The following is a 22,276-nucleotide window of genomic DNA, read 5'->3' as shown; positions in this document are numbered from 1 at the left end:
AAACTGAAATAGTTTGGGCCCCTATTGAAAAACAACTCAGGATGTGGTCGAGTCATTTCTGCCGTGGAAAAAGATTGACTTTGAGAATCTGTTTCAATTATATAGAAGACTGCGATTCCCCACCCACCGGGCGAAATGGTGAAAAGAGAGGGAAATCCTCCGTCACAAGGAGGATGCTTGGCGATCGCGATGCCCAGCTGGATGCTGAAGAAAATGCATGCGGACAGCAATCTATTTGGCGCCGTGTTTATGATTTGATGAAATGTGACTCAGCCGCATGCCACTTGGGCCCTTATTGCTGGCTAGACCCAAAGGGAAAAAAACATTATCGACTCCGAACACAAACACTCAGACGTCTGGTCACCTATGCCGAGAAAGGTGGTGTTCTGGAGACGCACAAGGACGTCCCAGATGAAATCCGAGATGAGCTCTTCATGGAAGACCAGCAGAGGGAGGAAAAAGATAAGCGCAAAGGCGGTAATATACTTGGCAGTCAAATGTCGCATTCGCCGATCAACATAAATGTTCACCCCCCGGGGTGGCGACAACGGCTTTAGCAGTCGAGGCAGCTGGGCCAAACCCCGTGAGTTCGTTAAAGATTCCTGGTCTCAAGGACGTGGCCGTCAAAGAATATGGTGAGTGGCTTGCATCGAATGTATCTGATGATACTCTCAAAGCTGCATTTCGACAAGCGTGCGACATAACCCTGTCTGATGGCTTTGAGCTTGAGCACATCTACAAGGATCAGAATCCGGAATTTTTCGTCAGCAAAGGGATCAAACCCGGAATTGCTCGGAGTTTCGTAGAAAATATTCGTGATTGGGTTGAGAATGTGAAAAAAGCATTGCCTGTTCTCGACTTGGTGTAGACGACCGTGTGGGCGATGGGTGCGGTGAATTGGCGTTTTTCTTTTCCGCTCAGCTTGTATGCAACTTAGAAATATGACGCACAAATATGTTTTTTTTTTTTTTGAAGATGATTTTAGTCTGAATTTTGTTCCAGAGTCAAACTAAAGGTTAGACAACGTGAAGCATAGTAGATGCTCCTATTGTGCTAGCGTTGTGATGTCCCGTAGGCCCAGGAATCGCCCTGTTTTTTAGCCCAACGAGTCTGTTTGTCAAAAGCTCTCTTTTCTTCGCCCGTCATATTCTTCAGGACCCGTTCTCGAAGCCCTGAAAAGAAATTGAAGGCAGCGTCGAACGTATCAGGATATGTCCATCCATCTCGTTTCACAAGACCTTCTATACTGTTAAGGAAATCCTGGACCTCATTCCAGCCCTCGGCATCAACAGAGTGGCTATGTAGTTCACCTTGCGTGAAGTGATAGGGACATTCGCCTTAAATGCCAAGTTCTTGCCAATGTCTGAGATAAGCGATCAGATACCGTCCGAAAAAGGAAGATGATACTGAGTGAGATAGCTACTTTTCAACGTTAACGAGTGCTTCACGAAAAATGACTATGTCATCATCCCATGGGTTTCCAGCAAATTCGACCGGAAGACGCCTTGTCTTCCCATGGTCTAGATGGAACGCTTTGACAAGGAGGGAGTTGCGCTCTTTAGTCTCAGCAGATAGAGCTGATATAGCGTCGATTTGAATATTTTTTGCTTGATCTCAGCTTGCTGCTCAGGGCCCAGACTGAAAGTGCACGACGTCCAATGTTAATGTTCATTGCTCCGGTCTGGTTGAGAACGGGTTAAAATTATTCGTGCCAGAGGCTAGGTGTACAGGATGGATCGAAATCAGTTTCACCACTTCTTCACAGAGATTCTTTCTCGAACCCTCTGTCGAAACACACTATACCTATTACGGTTACTCTTCCCCTGAACCCCTTTCTTGGCGGTATTCCGATACAATCGTAAATAACGGCTTAAAATAGCTTCTGTATTTGACTCGTATGGTCTCCAGGGCTTCTAGAACGTTGATCTAGCAAACAAGCCAAACAAACGAATGCCTGCAGCTCATTTGGAGACGTGGCAGGAATTAAAATCCCCATTCTTCCAACCACTTGCCCTCTAGAGTGACCACTGCGAACGAGCGAGTTGTATAGAGACAGTACTAGTGGGTAATATTTTTTGCTTCTTGTAACAGGCTTGGCCTTCTGATTGGGGACTAGCATCTCCTGAACTGACTGGTCGTGATCATGCTGATGTTGGATCTGCTAGAGCCTTGAAACGAGCACGATGACTGCTAATTCGTGTCCTAATGACCATGATTCTCAGCCGCATGACCTCGAACTTGGGGATCAAGATTCGCAATATGCCCCCACTCCAGGATTCTACGGTCGCACGCCTGCGTCAAGTTATGGGCGCAGCCCTTCCCTCGACTATCACTTCGAAAACGATCCGGAAGTCCTGTCACAACAGCAACCACAACCTCCTCGACTACTTCAGCTATCCGAATGGTATGAGGGAATGTCAAGTAACGAACTGCCGGCAAACTGCATCCAATATACGATAGAGTGGAAAGTCACCGTGAATAAGAAAGTGCTCTCGCGGGACACTGAAGAGGACGTAGCCCTGACTCCGAGTGCCTACTGGCCGACGACCCTGAAGGGTAAGCTTGAGAGGTTGTTAGAAGGGAAAATCCCCCGTATAGGAAGGGTAAGGTCGGACGACACTTCGATCACTGTATCGGTGAATGATCGATCCCAACGCGACCTGATGAAACGTTTTGACCATCTCGACATCGATTGGACTGCTGTTGAAAAGCAGCTGCTGAAGTGGGGCGAACTGTTTCGTCGAGGCAAGAAACTGAGGCTAAGTATCATCTTCAAATACGTTGAGGACGACTCTCTCCGCAACATTACCTCGGGTAGAGTCGAGAAAAGAGGAAGGTCATCAGTCACTAAACGAATACTCAACGAGCGAGACGCTCAACTGGATGCCGAAGAAAACGTGTCCGGGCAAGAATCGATATGGCGGGGTGTTTACAATCTAATGCGTTGCCTATCCTCCTCATGCTATCTCGGCCCACATTGCTGGCAAGACCCCCACGGAAAGAAGCACTATAAATTGAGGACCTATTAATTAAAGCGTTTGATTGTTTTTGTGGAGAAAGGCGGCGCCTTGCTGTCTTATGAGGATGTCCCGGATAATTTCCGTGAAGAACTATATATGGAAGAGCGGCATAGACTGGAGAGCCAACAATCTCAGAAGAACAAGATGGTAGGCACACCAGGAAGCCGTCAGCCTATCAATATCAGCTTCAATGGGATGCAATTTTCCCCGCAACAAGACACGTCCAACCCAACCACAGCCTCAGCAATGGTTCTGCCACCCAATGACCAAGTCATGGAAGACCTCAATCTGACTGGGCTAAGAGACGAAGCTGTCAAAGATTACGGCGCATGGCATGAATCAAATGTTGGTGACGAAAATCTGAAAGCACAGTTTCGGCAAGCATGCAATGTGGCGTTAGCCAATGGTCTTGATCTTAGACTGATTCACGAGGACCAAGATCCCTCATTCTTCATCGACAAAGGGATTGTGGTGGGTATTGCACGCCAATTCGTGAGAGATATTGGCCAATGGGTTAAGTGTGTCAGGAATGTCACGCTGGACGACCAAGCTACGCAGGCCGCAGCTTGAACCCACATGAAGACGTAAGAAGGCGCTCGTATACACACTAGATTGGCTTTTAAATCACTTCTGTTTTATGCAAATCCTTAAGTCAATGATCAAACCACAACTGTACACACAAAAGTAGAGCTGGCAGAGAATTGAGTAACTTTTGTAGCTGGTAGTATATATATTGTGTCATTGTAAGGCATAACGCCAGATCGCCTCTAATGCTACCAACTAGCCATAGGTGTCAATGACCACTCCAGAATGTCGGAAATGACCCAAGGCACTCTGTTTTCGAGATCCAACAACCACAATGCACCGCCCCAGGAAAGTTTGAAATCCTTGTCCTGGGTCTTCTTCATACCGCACAAAGTTCCGTCTAATATATGCCTTTAACTCAGAAAAAAACTCCTTGATAGGATTCAAGTCGGATGAGTAAGGTGGTAGATACACGAGCTTTACCCCTGCTTCGATGCATATTTCCTCAATACGATCAGAGTGGTGGAAAGATGCGTTATCCATAATTAGAACGGACTTTGGTTCAGGCTATCTCCCACAATGCCGAAGAAGCTTACCAATGAAGTCCTCGAAGACTGCAGCATCCGTGGAGCCCTGGAATACACGAGAGAGCAAAATCCCATCTTGAAAATATGCGGGTAGTATCTGGTATCGCTGGTCACGATGGAAGTTGGCTGCCTGCGACGGCGCCGTGCCCAACGGAGACCAGCCAGTCCTTCGGAACCCGATTCGCTTATCACACCCAGACTCATCCACGTAGACCAAATGGTACGACTGAAAGACTGACAGGTTATGGATGTAGAAATCTTGTAAATCCGCATTCTGTTCCTTTGCTCTCTGTCGAGCAACTTTCTTCGACCAGCCCACCGAAGCAAGAGCCCGTTTGAGACTCGAATTTGTGACCTGGATGCGGAACTCGTCCCATAAAAAGATAGCCATCCCGTCTACGTATAGCCCGGGCTTTTCGAAGAGGCGATTCCATAGTGCTTCTATCATCAGAGGTGTTAAAGTCCGTCGTCGACCGACTCGAGTTGGGGGTGCTCTGACATTTCCAAACTGGCGGAGGTTGTTGCTGATGTTGATGATGGAACGCTTACTATATTCAGCAGCTTTAGCCATTTGCGAGGCAGTCAATGATTTGCTCGATATCATGCCCTGGATCATTTCGAGCTTTGAGAGAGGGAGTCTTGGCGCCATGTTGCGAGGAGAAGTCTGGACGTTAATGGAGGAGAGCGATGGCAGACGCAGTGGTCTGGTACCGCCGAGAGGCACAGGGAGCGACTTCGTCTGCTCACCCTTGCTCACCCCTCTGCTCAGTGAGCAGGCAAAATGAATCTGGGTGAAAAATCTGGGGGATGCTGGCTATTAGGAAATGCACGTGACATGGGCGATCTCGCAGTTCCTGAGAGCTTGGGGGCCCATCTCAAAGCTGCGGACCTCAAAAAAAGTGGTTGCTTGGCTGGAAAACCATACGTTAGTTTCACCATAGCAACAACGAAATGCGATCTCCAAGTATCTATCGTGTATTTGAAAAAGCCGGCAGCAATAAGCTCTCGAAGTGATGCTGTCAAAGCATGCTTTTCACCCCGCGGGACCTGGCTGATTATCGCGTGCTGCGCTTGATCTGGGTGTTCTGACTCGGGTCGATCCGGTTCCTGGGAAGGTGGAATGCCTGCAACTCTGGTCTCCTGTCTTAGCGCCGCGGAGCCGAGTCACCTCATGACGTACCCCTCCTTCAGTTGAGAGCCAGAGAAGAGCTTGTAATGAACTACAGACAGGCAAATTCATACGATCATGGCGTCGGCAAGTCACTCTGGTGTCAACTATGGAGCCCAGGTGGGAATCAATTATGGCACATTCACGGCAGACTTCCAGCCCTTTGTCAACTGTGCCATTTACGCGCGATCCAGATTTTGTCCGTCGCGAGACACTGCTTGATAAGATCTACAGTAAGAACTCGGTCGCGGGGTCGAGGATAGCGCTGATTGGCCTCGGCGGTGTTGGGCAAGGGTATTGTGGCCCTTTACACAGTCTATCGCTCACAACTCGAAGAAAATTGCAACTTGCGATCGAGTACTCCTATCAAGTCCGATCCAAATCACCGGCAACGTGGATTTTCTGGGTCCATGCGAGCAACGAAGCCCGATTCGAGCAAAGTTTCCGGGACATCGCGGACCAGGTTAAGATCCCGGGTCGTCAAGATTCCAAGACCAACATATTCAATTTGGTCGAAAACTGGCTTCGGGATAAGAAGACAGGGAAATGGGTTTGTTCCCCTCATAGTGTCGATAACGATCGGCTTCCTTGCACGGTTGCGGCGGCAGGCAAAGCAGATCCGACGAGAGGCCTAACGAACACCACAACAAAACCACCATTGGAATATGTCCCTAGAAGCGAAAATGGATCTATCATTATCACGAGTCGGACTAGAGAGACGGCATTGAAGATGGTCGATCACAGGGGCCTTGTTGAGATAAACCCCATGGAAAGATCCGAAGCACGAGAGCTTCTTGAACAACCACGGGAAAGCGAAGAAAGCCAACAGTTGGTGAACGAGTTGGAATTCATGCCGCTAGCGATCGTAAAGGCTGCTAGGTGGATGGAAACACTGCATTGCATTATCTTGCCACTGCTTTGAATTGCGATTCCAGAGCCATGAAACTACTACGGCATATGAAAGATGGCGAACATGTTTACAGTAATTGCATGAATCGGGAGGGCCTGTCTCCCAGTGCCAGTGCCCTGTAGAAAGCTTGCAACGAGTCGTGATACGGGTATGAAAGGAACCAACCAGAGGCAATCGATTGGTGAAAGTGCTAATTTTGTTCTGCGCTTCGTAAATTGTTTGAAGGGAGTGAACATCGAATTGTCAGTGGTCAAGTTTCGCCTTAATAGTCCGTGTGTCGCCCTCTCAATCGCCTAGATCGAACACGCCTATGGCCTATGTCATCATCATGACGATCTTATCTGGATCGACGATTTACCAACCCCACTTAATGTTTATAGCGTCCATTTACATACACCGCCAGGGCTAGGTACAGTATAGGCTTCCTATACTACTGACTATAAAATCTACTGGCTAAGTAGACCTAGTGACCACTTAGTGTGGTTGTTGAGTCAGCGTAAAATTCTTTCGGGAGTTCCTATGCATGAAAATGCGTGGCGTCATATATGCCACGGTAATATGTATGTATTCTCGAATCCTTAGGGACGCTTGGAGAGCTGAAAGGTGGGCCCTGGAAGGCTCCTCCTCGCCAATCAATAGTCTCTATCCACAATGGTGCAGATGAGACTATGTACACAGCCAACACTTTTTCTCTTTTCACCGATTATGTCAATCTGTACCCATCTATCCTACAGATCTCTGTCGAATCCAGTAGAGCATGACGTAGCATGGAAATCTCCTTCACAGGGGCAGGACTGAGGGGTTTGCTTCCAATGCACGTACATAAAACGCTTGCTGTCAACTCTAGAAGTCCCTGACGACAGGCAGGTTAAATACATTCCTTTTTTTTGTTCGACCGCAGAGGAAACGCTTCCCGATACCAACCCAAGATGATGCCCATAGTCAAGGCCCTCAACGGGTTCGTGGCGCGAGTCCAGAATGATACCGAGAAAATTCGCGATACCACTCAAGGTTATCTAGCCGTCCTTTTATTTTACTTCGACCGAGAGAGAACCATGCAGTTTTAACTAACTTAAGAACAGCTGAACAACACACCCAGCGGGAATGGGCGAAGGAGATAAACACCCTCCAGAATGCGTTGTCAAAATTGACAGTGATGTTTTATCGCCTCACTCAGGGTAACTGGCAGGACCGACTGGCCCAGTGGACGAAGCAAGACACCAAAGATGTTGGGGATGCTCTCGATAAGGTAGGTGTGATCCCCCGTTTCAATTGTGGCTTTTTAACGTAGATGGCTGCGCGTTAGTTGATGACGGAGCTGGGAAACTACGCATCTGTGCTTTACAGCAAGGCACCCTCGCGAAGCAATTGGCCTGATAGCGTTGGGGCTTCTATTGCCAGTGCAATGGACGGGTTCACAGAGGAGATCATGGTAAGTCATGAAATTGGCTTAAATAATAGCAGTACAAAGCTCAAAAACGATCCCTAGGATTTACGCGACCACTTTCCATGGGAATTATTCGGCGATGAGACGGTGGCAGTCGACGAGGTCAATGAAGACCGTAGCGCAGAAGAGGTCCTGGAGGATTTTGCAGATTCTTCAGCACTCATGGCGAAGTTGTTTCCAAACAACCCGCTGCTTCAAAAATGCTCATCGCTTATTTTGACCGCGACTCTCTGCACGCAGGCATGGTGTCCCCCTTCTCCTCCTGCGGAGGAGGAGCAGCAGGAACAAGAGGTTGACCCCTGGGATACATTGAAGTCAATGACCAGTCCGCGCATGATTGCCTTTTTCGCCACTATGGGTACAAGTGAGGCTGTAGCCATGGCTTTTGGGAAGGGTTGCTATGTGGGAGAATGGATGGACAAAACTGGACGAAACCCCGATGATTCGGACTTTTGGATGCACTGGTGATATCGGAAATATTCCTGCACATGAAAATACACGTCACGAGTTAGTGATAGTTTGATAGCTCGAAATAAGTGCTTATTGACTAGATGCTTATATATAGTGACAGGGGGTTACACATGTACCTATACATACCAACAAATCCCTGTGCGCAGGGGCCAGGAACGGCCTCCAGTCAACCGCCCCGAAGTATACCTCGTTTGGTAGTCGAACGGTTGGCCACCACGTGATCATGCAGGTAGTAGAAGGGTAAAAGGTCGACATGTAGATTCTGCCAAGCCGAATCTACTCATCTACACTCTACTCATCTACACAGGAAGAACTCAGGGATATATAAGGACACTCATTCATGTATCTAGTTTAGTTCTTCGTCTTCAATCATACATTGTTACTTGTGATTACCTTTGGAACTTCGGAGACTCGATTACTTGATTATAACTTGACAAACACTACGAATCGACCAACACCCCGGTGTAGATCTATTCGGCGCTCTACCTGGCATCGCTCCTCGATACCCTCAAAAGGACTAAGCCCGTATAAGGCCTGGATAGGCAACGGTACGGTTGAGAGACAGATCGTTGACAGTTGGCAGTCTGCAGGACATCAGAGAAGTATCTCCCGATTCTACCTAACCTAGCGACGATCAGTTAGTCGTGCGTAACACAACGTGGTGACTTATTAATTGTACTAGTATTTCATGTTATTTACATCACTGCGTTCTCACATACATGACCTTTCAATACAATCCAATATTTGTGATAACGCTAGGCCGAATACAGATTAGCGTGTTTGGAGATAGGGCTTGGAAAAGAATCGATCAGAAAACATTGGTGAAACTGATTTCGATCCATCCTGTAACTACTGAATGTCTTGGCGTTTGTTAAGTCACGTAAACTGACCAGAATTATTTTTTTAATATTCAAAACAAGAAAGCGAATGCAACCATACGCACAGGAATAGCTAATGTGACGGATATGAAAGGGCCTGCAATGATGATGGAATCACCTTAGCGCATCACTTTTTTGATATTGGTCATTACGGTAATGCTTGGAACGATCAGCAACAAATTGCGGAAGATATCGAGTCAAAGGGTTTTTCGTATTCACTCGAAAAATGTGTTGGAGTATTGAGGATGCAGTACCGTAGTAATCGACCAGCAATATTTTTTGCTGATTTATTGATTGGATATGACAATCTCGGGTCGTTCATGTTGTGTGGGCTCATTGTTGAGGTTGTTTCTACCGTCGGCGGCTGCTGTCGATGGCTGAATACCTCGATCAGCAATAATTCCCCGCCATGCGCCTAGGCTCCCTTCTGACCTGGTCTGTTTTACATCTGAACCCTGCGCGGTATAGTCGTTCTCGAAATCGGCTGCATTGGCCCAGATCAATCATTGAGCGGGCCGCATTAAATTGATGGATACTTAGAACGCCTGAGCATGGTATTATCTTTTGCTCGTAAATTACACAATGAAAACGAGAATTCGATGGAATTCCATGGAAGCTGATAGCGGGTCTCTGCAAATCATCAATCCCCAATACACACTCACTGGCCCCCCGACCGATCTTCTCACTCTCCCAAGTGTCCCTTATTCGTAACATTCTATTGATGCCATTTCGAACCCAGTTGTGCCGGGCGCAGCCAATGGGTGCAAGAGTCTCCACTTGGACAGAAACGAACGACCCCCTGTGGTACTGTAGTTGCGTGGCTTAACCGATCGGACAAGCGCCCAATCAGGGTCCACTTTTGCTCTTAGCCTCACTTTGATGCCTACCCCTCTTTGAGGGGCGTAAGCTCCATTTTTGTCTATCAACCTTCGCGACATCTTACTTTTACTTTTGATATCATTAATACCGTGGAAGGCTTGTTAAGCATGGATCCACTTTCGGGTGCAGCAAGTGTTATCGCAGTTATCCAATTAACCGGAGTTATCTTACAAATATGTGGAAAATATCTCAATAACGTCAAGAGCGCGAAGCAGGATATTCAGCGTTTCCAAGAGAAGGTCGCTGCCCTTTCCCAAGTCCTTCACTCTCTCGATGAGCTGATCCGTGGATCTGATGGCAACAAACTTACTGCTACGCAAGACCTGGTCGACAATATTGCCAAATGCTCCTCAGCACTTACAAATTTGAAAGAGAGAATCAATCCGGAAACGACGCAGAAACAGATGAGGAAATGGGGCCTTCGAGCCTTAAAATGGCCACTGGCTCGGTCCGAGGTAGATTTTGCTATCATGGAGCTTGAGTCGTACAAAACAACATTTGCTTTGTCCTTGCAGGTTGATCAAATGTAGGCTCCGGACCGAAATCCGATCTCTTAATTATTCATATGAAGGGCCAACTCTGACGCTGACTCAGGAGATCTACCAGTTTGATCCATGCAGACTACAGACCGCAAAACAAGCAGCATTCGACTCCTACGACAATCAACATAGTGAATGTCTCCCGGGGACCCGGATTGATCTGCTTCGAGAAATCGAAGAGTGGGCAAAATCGCCACACGGAAAATGCATATTTTGGTTGAACGGCATGGCAGGGACAGGGAAATCAACAATCTCCCAAACAGTTGCAAGCCGTCTTCAGGAGCAGCAGCTTCTAGGGGCCAGCTTCTTCTTTCGGAGAGGCGAAGAGGACAGAGGGACAGCAAAAAGGCTTTTCCCAACATTGACCGAGCAAATGGTCAACAGAGTACCTCAAATGCTGCCTCGAGTTCAAAAAGCAATTGACGATGACCCTAATATTTCGGAAAAGGTGTTGAGAGAACAATTTGAACGGCTTCTACTGGATCCACTATGTGGAATTGAACAGCAAGAAGAGACCACAAGAAGAGTGATCGTGATTGATGCTCTAGATGAATGCGATTCAGAAGACGATATAAGGATTATTCTCCGACTCTTGCCACGAGTTCAAAAGTCAACTTCTGTACAACTACGGTTTTTATTGACAAGCAGACCCGAGTTGCCGATCAGGCTGGGCTTCGAAGGGATCACCGATGCCCACCAGGATTTGGTCCTCCATGAGATCGAAAAGCCAGTGATAGAGCATGACATATCCTTGTATTTTGAGGATCAGTTCCTACGCCTAAAACAGAAGCGCTCATTTCCACCAGACTGGCCCGGAGCCGCAGCTACCAAGATATTGGTTGATAGGGCCGTCCCTCTGTTCATTGCAGCTGCTACCATATGTCGTTTTATCGGTGATGTAAAATGGAACCCTCAAAAGCGACTTGAGGCAATATTGACAGACCAATCAACCTATGTGTCTAAGATGGACAGCACCTATGTTCCCGTGCTGAAGCAACTTCTCACTGGCCAAAATGAAACAGAGTCACGGGAATTGCTCGAAGAGTTCAAGGAGATAGTCGGGATGATCATTATTCTTGCCACTCCGCTCTCGATCAACTCCCTTAGCCACCTAATAGACAGAGACTCGGATGATGTGAAATGTCGATTAGACCAGCTCCACTCTGTGCTCGGTGTACCAAACAATTTCGACTCACCAGTCAGGATCCTCCATCTGTCATTCCGAGATTTTCTCTTGGATCACCGCGAAGACGAAAGCAAATTCTGGATCGATGAAAAGTATGCAAACCAGCGTCTTGCAGAACGATGCCGTAAGATCATGCAGGACAGCCTAGAGAAAAACATTTGCAAACTGCCAAGCGAAGGCATACAATGGAATGAAATTAGCAATGATTCGATTCAGCATTACATACCCCCGAACTGAAATACGCCTGTCGATACTGGGCGCATCATCTGGTACAATGCACGGACTTGCCTAGCATGATGCACAATGTTTATCGATTTCTCCAGGTGCACTTTTTGCACTGGGTGGAAGCAATGAGCCTACTGCGCCTTACGTCAGCAGTATTAGGTATTCTTGATCTACTCCAAACGGCCATATCGGTAAGTTCCGAAGAAAATCATAGATGATATGCACTGACAAATTTAGGGTAACGACTCTTCTCTGATTTCTGATTTCGTTCACGATGCAAAGCGCTTTATTCTGAAAAATCGCCAGATAGTTGATCTGGCCCCCCTTCAAGTTTATTGCGCAGGACTTGTATTTGCCCCCCGAACGGGAATAATACGTAGAGAGTTCAAACGGTCGCTTCCCACTTGGATATGTCAGTTACCACAAGTTGAGGAAGGATGGAGCACACTCACCCAGACCCTCGAAGGCCATTCAGAAGCGGTTCATTCAGTGGCCTTCTCGCCCGACGGCCGCCTGCTAGCGTCCGGCTCTAGGGATAAGACATTGCGGCTCTGGGACTCAGCGACGGGCGCGCTCACCCAGACCCTCAAAGGCCATTCAGAAGCGGTTAGATCAGTGGCCTTCTCGCCCGACGGCCGCCTGCTAGCGTCCGGCTCTTGGGATAAGACAGTGCGGCTCTGGGACCCAGCGACGGGCGCGCTCACCCAGACCCTCGAAGGCCATTCAGATGCGGTTAATTCAGTAGCCTTCTCGCCCGACGGCCGCCTACTAGCATCCAGCTCTAGAGATAAGACAGTGCGGCTCTGGGACCCAGCGACGGGCGCGCTCACCCAGACCCTCGAAGGCCATTCAAATGCGGCTGGATCAGTGGCCTTCTCGCCCGACAGCCGCCTGTTAGCGTCCGGCTCTTGGGATAAGACAGTGCGGCTCTGGGACCCAGCGACGGGCGCGCTCGCCCAGACCCTCGAAGGCCATTCAGAAGTGGTTGGATCAGTGGCCTTCTCGCCCGACGGCCGCCTGTTAGCGTCCGGCTCTGGGGATAAGACAGTGCGGCTCTGGGACCCAGCGACGGGCGTGCTCACCCAGACCCTCGAAGGCCATTCAGATGCGGTTGATTCAGTAGCCTTCTCGCCCGACAGCCGCCTACTAGCATCCGGCTCGAGGGATAACACAGTGCGGCTCTGGGACCCAGCGACGGGCGCGCTAACCCAGACCCTCGAAGGCCATTCAGATGCGGTTAATTCAGTGGCCTTCTCGCCCGACAGCCGCCTACTAGCATCCGGCTCTAGGGATAAGACAGTGCGGCTCTGGGACCCAGCGACGGGCGCGCTAACCCAGACCCTCGAAGGCCATTCAGATGCGGTTAGATCAGTGGCCTTCTCGCCCGACGGCCGTCTATTAGCGTCCAGCTCTTGGGATAAGACAGTGCGGCTCTGGGACCCAGCGACGGGCACGCTCACCCAGACCCTCGAAGGCCATTCAGAAAGGGTTTTTTCAGTGACCTTCTCGCCCGACGGCTGCCTGTTAGCGTCCGGCTCTTGGGATAACACAGTGCGGCTCTGGGACCCAGCGACAGGCGCGCTCACCCAGACCCTCGAAGGCCATTCAGATGCGGTTAATTCAGTGGCCTTCTCGCCCGACAGCCGCCTACTAGCGTCCGGCTCTTGGGATAAGACAGTGCGGCTCTGGGACCCAGCGACGGACGCGCCCACCCAGACCCTCGAAGGCCATTCAGAAGCGGTTAGATCAGTGGTCTTCTCGCCCGACGGCCGTCTACTAGCGTCCGGCTCTTGGGATAAGACAGTGCGGCTCTGGGACCCAGCGACGGGCGCGCTCGCCCAGACCCTCGAAGGCCATTCAGAAGTGGTTGGATCAGTGGCCTTCTCGCCCGACGGCCGCCTGCTAGCGTCCGGCTCTAAGGATAAGACAGTGCGGCTCTGGGACCCAGCGACGGGTGCGCTCACCCAGACCCTCCAAGGCCATTCAGATGTGGTTGATTCAGTGGCCTTCTCGCCCGACGGCCGCCTGCTAGTTTCCGGCTCTTATGATAAGACAGTGCGGCTCTGGGACCCAGCGACGGGCGCACTCACCCAGACCCTCGAAGGCCATTCAGGCGGGGTTGATTCAGTGGCCTTCTCCTCTACGACCCATCTATCTCACGCGACTCCAACCATCTCTATTGAGCACCGCCAGTGGATAGCATTGAATGGCAAAAGGGTTCTGTGGCTTCCTATCGAGTCTCGACCTAGTAGGTTCAAGATAAACGGTAATGTACTCGCCCTAGGACATGCATCAGGGCGGGTTTCCTTTATTGGATTTAGTATGTAATACTCAATCATTTTTGGTTTTTCTTTTTCATCTATTTTCTAATCCCTTTATAAAAGAAAGGCCTGGGTGAAGGGGATACTTTATACGGCTCTATCCTGCTTGCTGAATATTCCATAAAATTCTAGTAGTACCTAATAGAGTCGCTAATCCATATGAATAGCTAGCTTTTGCCATAGAGGCTGCTTAGTGAAGAAATCGCTACGTAATGGAACCACAGAGTACTTCTGAGGTAAAGATCGCTCATTACGGGTCACATGGCCTACGTTGTTGGTCTATGTGGCACCGGTACTGGTCCGCACGGGTGGCCGAAGGCAGATGATGATAATAAAATAGGTTTGAATGTAGGATCGATCGCTTTATGTCACTGTATGGTGTCATCCGAAGGAGAATTGCAATCATCTAGATTCTCAACACTAAGGCCTGCGTGCCGAAAATGGCCCCTAGCACTGTTTTTCTTTGTCCCAACCTGATTGATACACCGTTCGAGAAAGGAGGCGAATTCTCGGTCTGGATCTTCTGCGTAGTAGCACCAATTGCGTCGTATAAAGCCTTTGAGTTCAGCAAAAAACTCTTCAATCGGGTTTAGGTCTGGCGAATACGGAGGCAAATAAACCAGTTTAACTCCCGCATTAGCACACATCTGCAAAATCCGCTCGGAGTGGTGGAACGATGCATTATCCATGACCAGAACAGACTTTGGCTCTGGCCATCTCCCGCAATGACGAAGGAGCTCATCAACGAAGTCTTCAAACACAGCGGCATCCGTCGAGCCGCGAAAGACTCGACTCATCAAAATACCATCTTGGGCATACGCAGGCAAAATTTGATAGCGCTCGTCACGGTGGAACTGAGACACTTGCCGAGGTGCTACACCGAGTGGTGACCAACCTGTTCGTCGGAACCCAATGCGCTTATCGCATCCAGATTCATCAACATAAACAAGATGGTATGACTCAAAGTCAGAGAGGTTATGAAGATATATTTCTCGTAAATCGGCGTTCTGCTCTTTCGCAGTCTGCCGAGCAGTCTTTTTGGACCACCCTTTGGATACGAGAGCCCTCCTAATGCTAGAGGTTGACGCTAGCATCTGGAATTCATCCCATAGAAAGATAACCATCTCTTCGAGGTACAAGCCTGGTTTTTCCAACAGATGGTCACAGAGCGCTTCTAACATGGGTGGTGTTATGCTTCGTCTCCGACCGATACGAGTTGAGGGGGCATGAATTTGTCCAAACAGTCGCAGGTTTCTGCGAGTATTTTTGATCGTCTTTTCGCTACACTCAGCTGCGTCAGCCATTTGAGACGTTGTTAGTGAATGACTTTGTATCATATCACGAATAAAATATAGCTTTGACATAGGTAGATTCGGTGCCATATTGTGCATATGATTTCACTCAAAAGGTGGTGCTGCAAAAGGATGGAATGTTAGGCATAGAGAGAGGGGCAGTGTATAGGTGTTTCATGTAATATACAATATAATACGTAATGAAACGGTTCTGAAATTTATAGCCATTCTATTCTTAGGACATAATCATTTTCGCTTTAGCCGAATACAGATTAGGGTGGTTTCGGGTACGGGCCGAGAAACAATGTGTTAGTGTCCACAGGGGAATCCGTTTTCGAAATCTACTGTACCACGATGATCTGGAAATCCTTTCCGTGCATACAGCCCTTGCACGCAGGCTTCCAACTTGCGTGTATCATCTAAAAGGCTTGCCAAAATATCCCTATCTAGGAGATGAGGTCGAATATGATGACCCCAGTGCTCTGCTGCATAAGATAAAAGAGTATAATCGTCCACTCGTACTTCGAAGTCTTCATCTTTGGGACAAGCGCCCGACCGGAACGACTCGAATGACACATATCTAACACGTGTACTCCAGATCTCATGGTTTGCTTGTGGAAACCAGATGCTCCAGGCTTGTTGAAAGTAGTCCTGTGCTGTAAAGTGAACTAACCGGATAATATGGCTCTGCTCATCGACTGTGACTAGACCAGCACACACAGAGACCATATCCGCCAAGTCTGGAAGATTTTCCTCGCCAATATGAGATTTGCCAAGCTCTACAGCAAGAGCTGTCTGAAGCTCGATTGTGGTGAGCTATCTCTTTGCACAGGTGATCCATGATAAAACCTGTGTGGCCATTTCTTCTTGATCCGTGACCTGCCCTTCAATTCGCTGCATAACATCACTGTATGCCGGGTCAGATGTCTAATACCCGGTAGACATTTCACCCAGGGCATACCGTATTGCTTTGGGTGACCTGAAAGTAAAGGTTTTAAGAAAGAACCATAAAATATGGCCAATTCTGAGCGCCAGCACCATGCATTAGCAAACCCAGATTATAGATTCCAACCACAGCCGCGACAACCGTCATCTTTGGGAAAGCCTACAGCACAATTACGATCCAAAGAGTTTTCTGAGAACAACGGTAAATGGTCTCACAACGATGGGTCTGATAAAACCACCTCAATCCCCATCGATATCCCGTCCTTGGGGTATAATGCTAGAGGTATACTTGATGATCCCCCAAGGTTGTTTGTGAGCGAGCCTGAAAGACGATTAGGATACTATCGTTTCTTGAATCAACCGTGAATGGTCTCACAGCAATGAGCCGGAGACAACCACCCCAAGCCCTGTCCATTACCCATTCTGGGGATATACTTGATGATTCCCAAGGTTTTTTGCGAGCGAGCCTGAAGCACGATTACAATCTGACTGGTGTCTTGAGCACAGCGGTGAATGGCCTCTTACCGACGGGCCTGAAATAACCACCCCAAGTCCTGTCAACGACTGCTGCTTCTGGAGGATTCTTTGAAACATACAGTTGCAATGGCTTGCCTGGAGTGCCTTGGCCTGGAAATTGCGACTTGATGTCCCTGGATTCTATGGAGCGACATTCCTTCCCATTTTATTTATCTCATAATAACACCTGGTGTCACGAGTGGTAAGGAAGAGTATAGCCTAACATTTTAAATTACGAGGTGCCTTAGCTTCTGTCAAAAAGGTTCAAGAAGAACAGGGCGACAATGGCCTTGTATAAACAGCTAAAATTCTAGCTCAACGCCAAGATACCATTTCTTCCATATGTATTCCTATTTCTTTATTTCTGAAAAACAATATCTAGGTAAGAGTATCAAGTTCTGCTTTGAAGAGCGATGATCAAGTTATATCTACTTAGGTAGGTATAAATCCAAGATTGATTCCACATGCTCAATAATTTGAAGTTTTGGACCCGGGACCTTGGGACTTGCTTCCTTCTACTCTAGATTGTGGGTTGAAAATTCTTGAACAAAAGCCTCAGGGTGAGCGAATTATACCTATCTCAGCTCATGAATTCTTGTCTGGTGATCTAGCTCTGGACCAATCAACCCAAGCACCTTTGATGTGATCAAATAAGGTAAAGCCATGGAAGCTTGTGAGTCAAGAACAAAAATCTCAGGGGCTCCTTTGCTACTACGTAAACATAGGAGCGAAAAAGGCACCAACGACGTCTCGAACAGTCCCAATGAGAGATTTGTTCCCCTTGTATTGGCTGTGAGCTTCCTGAAAGGTCGCAAATTTGCGTAATGAGCTCGCATTTACACTTCAGCAAATTGAAAATGATGATATACCGAGGACAAGATTTCTGCAGTGAGCGGGCCGAGGATCGAATGCACTCGTTTCTCTACGACTGGTTTCCATCCCTGGCATCTCGCATCAACCAAAGGTGTTTGTCGCGCTGTGACTTACAATTTCAATTGCAGCCTGTACAAAGGGATCTGCGGGTGTATTTTCAAATATGTACTACATGTTGTCATTTAGAAGGGAAACAAGAGAAAGTGTCCATATACCTAGGTCAAATTTTTCAAAAGCCTGAGTTCCATCCTGTCGGTTTTGATAGATTTTTTTCAAATCGTCCGCCCAAGAAAATAATTTTCCCAAAAGAAATTCTGAATGTCTTGCGATGGAAGACCAGAGACCCCCGGAACAAGCTCTTGGAAATGTAGATTTACGAGAACTTCGTTCTGCAAGATTGGCAGCTCTGCTGTGAAGCCCCTTAGTAAGTGACTGATCTAAGCTCCAATCATAGTACTGAGACAAGCAAAAATTTGGGCTATCGCCGGTATTTTTTGTCATTTTCCAGGCCTTTCGAGTCTCGACATAGTTCGTTTCTGAAGGAAAGCTCCGTAACTTGTGCATTTAACTTACTAGAAAACGAAGTGATCAAGTTGTAGATCAAAGCTAAAAGTAAGATTTCGTTAACATCAAGTCAATGTCGAAAACATTGGAAGGTAAGGAAATAAAGCTGTTAGGAGGAAAGCATACGTTTCATATTAACAGGCTCACCGTTTGAAGGTCCGGCTAGCTCACGGCAAGAACCCAAACACCGCTTGCATCATTAATTGTACATTTATCAATGATTAGGTAAATTCATTCATGGGGAGGCTAATACTTTGGCAGATGATACCTGGCCAGGCTGTGCGGGCTACCACTTGAGAAATCATCTGCAATTGACACGAGTATTCCATTTCCTGTAAGGAGTACTATGTCGATGCCGGTCTGGACTTGTACGCAACAATAGGCTTTTTTTTTTTGTCCCATACGAAAATGGATACCTTATTGGCACTGCTTTTTTTCACAAAGGAATTCTTAAATACAAATAAATTATTCCGTCTTCCATACTTCGCAAATGATAGAGCCTGCCACAGTGCCTTGTGAGGATAGCTCAGGTGTACTCAGTTAACTCAATCAGCGCCGTTTCCGACAAAATAACTCCCAAAGAGACCATTTACATATCCCTAACCCCAAAGCTATTCGATTTGTTAGGAATAATGAGAGATGAGAGTACGGAGCACTGTGGGCATCAAAATTCGCGTCTGCGCTCAATATCTGGGTAATCAGATCACATAACTCCAGAGCTTTCCCGTGGACTTTCTCGTGGACTGGCCCGGGTTTTTTGACTTCTTCCTGACTAAGCGGGACCGGCCCCATGGACCGAATGAAGGACGTGCGTCTGACAACGATCTGGACCATTGACATCACCGTTAGAGGATAGACTGTAATTGTGTTTTCAGCCACTTGGCAGATTCAAACTTCTCATCCAAGTTTGGTTCATCAAAGCCACAGATTTGAACCGACTTGATTCCACTCATAGAAGAACCAAGTTGGAGGATTCTCAAATCGAATTTGGGGTCTGAAGTCGGCACAGTAAACAGTTCATCGTCGAAGTTAAGTCGTAAATGTTTGATTCGACGGAACTGTTTCAGTAATTGAATACATATTGACGTCTGAAACTCGGGCTCCCCCTCACTCGTGTGGTATTCCGAGCCACTACTACTGAACCATGATAGCTCTAACGATTCGACGTTGTTGCGGCCAATGGTACCGATCGAAAGCGCAAATTTGATAAAATCATCAATATCTGACCAGCGAAAAGAGATGTTTCGGTATACCAAGGGGAGCGCCTCGTGACGTATTTGCTTGTCAACGTGGAGAGTATTGATAGATGGGCTGAATGGAAAGTAGAATCCACTCAAATCTCCAATAGAGGCGGGGAAAATATTCTCAAGAAAGACAGATGGATCTAGTGCTTTCCATGGATGTTCAGGGATAGCATGATCATAGATCATGTTCCGAAGTTCCCGCGGGAGCCGTAGACATGGACCATGTTCTACCTTCAAGCAATTGATTTGAAGCTTCATTATCTCAGTAAATAAAAGAGCATGTTCCAGAAAGCGCGTTTAAAGGGATCGGATACCTTGGCCAACATTTGAACTCCAAACGCCTCAGTGCTGGTCAATGCGAAGAGAAGATTCAGTCCAAAAGAAAACGTGAGATGTAACGAGTATTGAAAATATCCAACGCCCCTCTCATGTTTCAAGACGAGGCTCTGTTCATCACCAAAAAATGTCTTCTGGGGTTAGACAATTCATGCATGGAAAATATTTCAAAGTGGACGTAGATGAGTTACATACATGACTCCGGCCAAGCTTTGGAAGTGAGCTTTCTAAATTCCTTAATGGCCCGAGCCCTTGCTGTCTAGCCTTTCGGTGCTCGTGTAGCTCTTTCTCTGTTATGTGGTATATGTCGTTCCAGGCGGGTGATAGATCTGAGTAGAAATAAGGTGCCCTATGGTCATTTTGGGGCAATTGCTCTGGTTCAAAGCCCAGTTCCTTTTGTAGATTGCGAAGCAAGGGACGTTCTCTTTGCTTTGCCATAACGATAGCTGGATACAAGCAAGAAATGTGTCATCGGAAGACAAAAGTGCAGTGGAGTCGCGATTCCGGATTATCAATTTACCGCGTCATCGCTACGAGGACAACTATTCTTGACTTCGGTCCTCTTTAGTGGTCTTTGAGGAATCACTTCAAATTATGCTATCATCTACAAACTTACGTAGAAGCATTGAAGAGTATTCAATGATACTGCATGCCTCCGAAAACCCTTGCATTACCTCGGTAGGAAATTAAAAGCGATATCGAAGATGGCACCGGTAGCCCCCATCCCGGTGATATGGAACGCCCTATGTGATGAAACAGCCGTGAGGTACCTGCACTGTCGCGCATCCTTGTTCTCTGACCACATACTAATTGTCATCTGAGAGAAGTGAATACATCAATCAGGTCACCTTTCGTATCACTGATCTTGAGAATATTAAAAATACGTTGTCACGATGCTAAAAAACACGACTTCGTATACCACTAGGAGATCGGCTGTCGACTACTGAGACACCAAGATCACCCACCAAGGCGTCAGAGATGAGTAAAAGGACAATCTTGTGTTACTTGGCCCTTTCAGTCGCGGTCATTATCTTTTCATGCCATCACAATAAAGAAAGATACGGGTGTTGAGCTTGGCGAAATTCTTGGCGGCGGAAAGAAAGGTACAAAGATCACAAAATTGAGACGTTGAATACAGGCAGAATAACGATAATGTGATGTGGTGTATTAAATAAACAACAGCCGCCTAATATAGTAGCCGCCCCACAGCCCGTCTGTAACTATTACGGAAGGTTGCCGTTCTAAGCTCAGACCGACCATCAGGTGACGACCACAGCCGTCCGGGGGAAAGAGCAGTGCGTGGTAACACAATGCCGGGCTGAGATTGTTAATTTCTTCCTATCTTGGCGAAATATTGGCCATAAAAAGCTCAGTTGGGATCCTCAGGCGCGAATCCGAAGACCAAGACACGTCCAGACTGACAGCCAGGCACCACGGCTAATCCATACCGTCCAACAGCAGAATACATTGGGCGATATGATGGTGTAGCTATAATTAATTCTTTTGAGCTTCCTGTGATCCAGAACCCATCAGAACTGATACCAAAACCTTGATATTCAGGACTTTGCGACGACTGGTTTGGCCTTGGCAATTGGAGTTCTGAAGCGGCGTCTGCAGTCGCAGTCATAGCGGCAGTCGTCGGCGAGTCACGAAGGGTGAGAATTCAATACCAGTGTGAAGAAAAGAACCGGTGGGGTCGAAAGACAAATTGACGGTAGAGCTGACGCTGAGGGTTTGTAGACAGGCGCCGGCGTGCGCATCCCAGATCTTGATCGTCTTCAGAGTTTTGGCGTCCGTACACAGGATGTTCTCGTCATAGTTGTGGCCAAGTTTCCTGTTCAGAGTGGAAGAAACTGTTGTGCCGATGTGGATTTGGCGCCATCAATATTCAAAGCCTTTTGGCTTTTGATGGCGCCGAAGTAAGAAGCAGAAGTATTGGGTGTCTCGGCGTTCTGCTCAAATTGACAAAACTGAGTTTTTTTTTAATCAGGGCTTTCAAAATGATTTTCTTCTAAGGCTTCAGTGATATAATGATGGGATGCCCGAAGTTTAATACCCTTTTTTCAGGAATGGTGTTCAAAGATACCTCCCTCCTTCTTTGCTCTTAACTCAAGGGCGTATTTTTCGTTTTGGGTCATTTTGGGCAATATTTTACCCTAGCAGGAGCGTCTGTACCCTACAGGAGGAGTTAGACTCAGCTCACAGACTAGTCTACAGATATTTTGGTAGAAGGGTTTTCCTTTCACATACAGTACTTAATGCGGTCTCCGTATCTCGTGAAGATGCATCCCACCAAAAGCAGAGCAAAGTAGTTTGGAACAGCGTAGGTACCATGTCCCGACGCGAACAT

At 47.5% G+C, this 22,276-nt stretch overlaps 7 protein-coding genes across 7 annotated transcripts; 3 read left to right on the top strand and 4 right to left on the bottom strand.

Annotated features, from left to right (window-relative positions):
- Positions 1-4,112: 4,112 nt before the first annotated feature.
- N7506_005663 (uncharacterized protein) lies at positions 4,113-4,781 on the bottom strand (the record flags this gene model as incomplete). The annotated part of the gene is made up of 1 exon (XM_056954956.1): positions 4,113-4,781. One exon carries the CDS (start codon positions 4,779-4,781, stop codon positions 4,113-4,115), a length of 669 nt encoding a protein of 222 aa, XP_056811933.1.
- A 628-nt stretch (positions 4,782-5,409) lies between these two features.
- Positions 5,410-6,222, top strand: N7506_005662 (uncharacterized protein; the record flags this gene model as incomplete). The annotated part of the gene is made up of 1 exon (XM_056954955.1): positions 5,410-6,222. One exon carries the CDS (start codon positions 5,410-5,412, stop codon positions 6,220-6,222), a length of 813 nt encoding a protein of 270 aa, XP_056811932.1.
- Positions 6,223-7,139: 917 nt separating this feature from the next.
- On the top strand, positions 7,140-8,125 carry N7506_005661 (uncharacterized protein; the record flags this gene model as incomplete). The annotated part of the gene is made up of 4 exons (XM_056954954.1): positions 7,140-7,168; positions 7,288-7,459; positions 7,517-7,642; positions 7,700-8,125. 4 exons carry the CDS (start codon positions 7,140-7,142, stop codon positions 8,123-8,125), a joined length of 753 nt encoding a protein of 250 aa, XP_056811931.1.
- Positions 8,126-9,992: 1,867 nt separating this feature from the next.
- N7506_005660 (uncharacterized protein) lies at positions 9,993-14,163 on the top strand (the record flags this gene model as incomplete). The annotated part of the gene is made up of 4 exons (XM_056954953.1): positions 9,993-10,340; positions 10,480-11,734; positions 11,827-12,026; positions 12,073-14,163. 4 exons carry the CDS (start codon positions 9,993-9,995, stop codon positions 14,161-14,163), a joined length of 3,894 nt encoding a protein of 1,297 aa, XP_056811930.1.
- Positions 14,164-14,562: 399 nt separating this feature from the next.
- On the bottom strand, positions 14,563-15,280 carry N7506_005659 (uncharacterized protein; the record flags this gene model as incomplete). Its single annotated transcript, XM_056954952.1, has 2 exons — positions 14,563-14,629; positions 14,976-15,280. 2 exons carry the CDS (start codon positions 15,278-15,280, stop codon positions 14,563-14,565), a joined length of 372 nt encoding a protein of 123 aa, XP_056811929.1.
- Positions 15,281-19,191: 3,911 nt separating this feature from the next.
- N7506_005658 (uncharacterized protein) lies at positions 19,192-19,776 on the bottom strand (the record flags this gene model as incomplete). The annotated part of the gene is made up of 1 exon (XM_056954951.1): positions 19,192-19,776. One exon carries the CDS (start codon positions 19,774-19,776, stop codon positions 19,192-19,194), a length of 585 nt encoding a protein of 194 aa, XP_056811928.1.
- Positions 19,777-21,421: 1,645 nt separating this feature from the next.
- N7506_005657 (uncharacterized protein) lies at positions 21,422-21,760 on the bottom strand. The gene is made up of 2 exons (XM_056954950.1): positions 21,577-21,760; positions 21,422-21,537 (listed from the first exon to the last, which is right to left on the bottom strand). The coding sequence occupies exons 1-2, from the start codon at positions 21,684-21,686 to the stop codon at positions 21,483-21,485; spliced, it is 165 nt and encodes a 54-aa protein (XP_056811927.1). The 5' UTR covers positions 21,687-21,760; the 3' UTR covers positions 21,422-21,482.
- Between the last annotated feature and the right edge of the window lie 516 nt (positions 21,761-22,276).

Source organism: Penicillium brevicompactum, assembly GCF_028827555.1.
Source record: "Penicillium brevicompactum strain IBT 35665 chromosome Unknown utg000004l_segment0_segment0, whole genome shotgun sequence".
NCBI classification, from domain to species: Eukaryota; Fungi; Ascomycota; class Eurotiomycetes; order Eurotiales; family Aspergillaceae; genus Penicillium; species Penicillium brevicompactum.
The sequence above is the reverse complement of the archived record's forward strand: the minus strand, read 5'-3'. Positions and strand labels throughout refer to the sequence as shown.